The following is a 1,435-nucleotide window of genomic DNA, read 5'->3' on the forward strand; positions in this document are numbered from 1 at the left end:
CTGTGCTGGCGTTCCTGAGGAACGCTGCAAAAACCAGATTGCTGGTAACAGGGCCATTCAGACACTGAACGCCTTTCTAATGATGGGCTTTTTTAAAAAAAAATAGTTAATCTGAGACGTTTTTAACCGCGGTTCTGTAAGCAATAAAATAGAAACAATAAGATGATTTACTGTAATTATTCTCAAGTGCCCAGAAAAGGCAAATACGGTGCTTTTTCCATAGCACGTATGGAAAGCAGTGCACGTATGCAAAGCATGGTCCTGTTGAAGTAATTGTTGTGAATGTTCTATAAATAAGACTTCCAGAAAAAGTTCAGTGGTTTTTTTAAATACGTTAAGTCTGGAATTTCCATTATGGCTATTCAGCAGAAGTCACTAATGTTTGACAAAGTTATAAGTAACAGAATACACCATCAAGAGATGTCTTAAACATTTTAAAGTATTGGTATAATCACAAACTCCCCTTCCAATGCAACTTTTTTTCTCGTCTAACAGCATTCTGCCTTGTCCTTCAGACACGTGAACTCCACAAAATCCAATGTGAAATACACTTTACCTAAAGTACTAGGAATGACTGTTATTCCTGACACAGGAATTCCAGTTAACGATTGACAATTACAGCCACACACACGAAAAGAAAATTGAAGTATGAATGGTGTATTAGTTCTTAGAGAACTATGTTGTCTTCGTAGAAGGCTCCTCATCATCGTCATACCTCTTAGCATGAGCAAGCCTGACATATTCACAGAATTTCAGCGAGATATGAGGAAATCCCTACTTCTTTTGCATAGGCCTTTTCACTCCTCAAGCTTACTTGTAGTCTTAAAGTATTGACGGGACCACAAAAAAGCTCTTTAGGTGGATGTGTAAGCACTCGAACCAATCAGTAGCGTAATCTAGTTTGCAGTGGTATCTTTTTAGAATCTTCATTGCTTTGTCTTTTTTGCGGTTTATTCGGTTGATTTGTGCATATATTTCAGAAGAAATCCATGACGTGTGATACTGTCTGTATTTTAAATGGAGATGATTTTTTTTGTTTAGTTATTTTGTTCCACCCGCACACCCCACCCCAAAAGCCCACGGTATAGAACCATAAAGCTGAGGTTACCGTACAGGTAACCACTCCTTTCCAAGTTGTCATTTACACAACTCCTTTTGTTGACTGGGAGACTGTCGGAGAAGAAAACAAGGCACCAAGCCTTGTTGACAAACACGTTCTCGTGGACAGCCTGATTTAAAAGCTGAAAAGGGATTTTATTAGTTTAGGATGTAGAGGATATGAACAATTGCTGGGAATATTTTACTTATTGTATTTGTATTTATGAAGTGTAAGACTGGCATAAATTCAGGACTGTAAAATTTTCATGCGTTCGTGTACTGCTTGAATACACTCCTGCCCGCTGGTCCGTTAAGCTGTCTTCATCTGTCTTTGAAG

General features: G+C 38.3%; 1 protein-coding gene across 1 annotated transcript in view; it reads left to right on the forward strand.

Moving 5' to 3' along the window:
* LOC104500765 (ras-specific guanine nucleotide-releasing factor RalGPS1-like) overlaps nucleotides 1-612 on the forward strand; it is a 12,606-nt gene extending 11,994 nt beyond the window's left edge. Inside the window, exon 9 of the mRNA XM_010144475.1 lies at nucleotides 496-612. Coding sequence (XP_010142777.1) covers nucleotides 496-612 — 117 coding nt within the window. The remainder of the gene's footprint in view (nucleotides 1-495) is intronic.
* The last annotated feature ends 823 nt before the right edge of the window (nucleotides 613-1,435 follow it).

This window comes from Buceros rhinoceros, unplaced genomic scaffold (assembly GCF_000710305.1).
Source record: "Buceros rhinoceros silvestris isolate BGI_N320 unplaced genomic scaffold, ASM71030v1 scaffold7261, whole genome shotgun sequence".
In the NCBI taxonomy this organism is placed as follows: Eukaryota; Metazoa; Chordata; class Aves; order Bucerotiformes; family Bucerotidae; genus Buceros; species Buceros rhinoceros.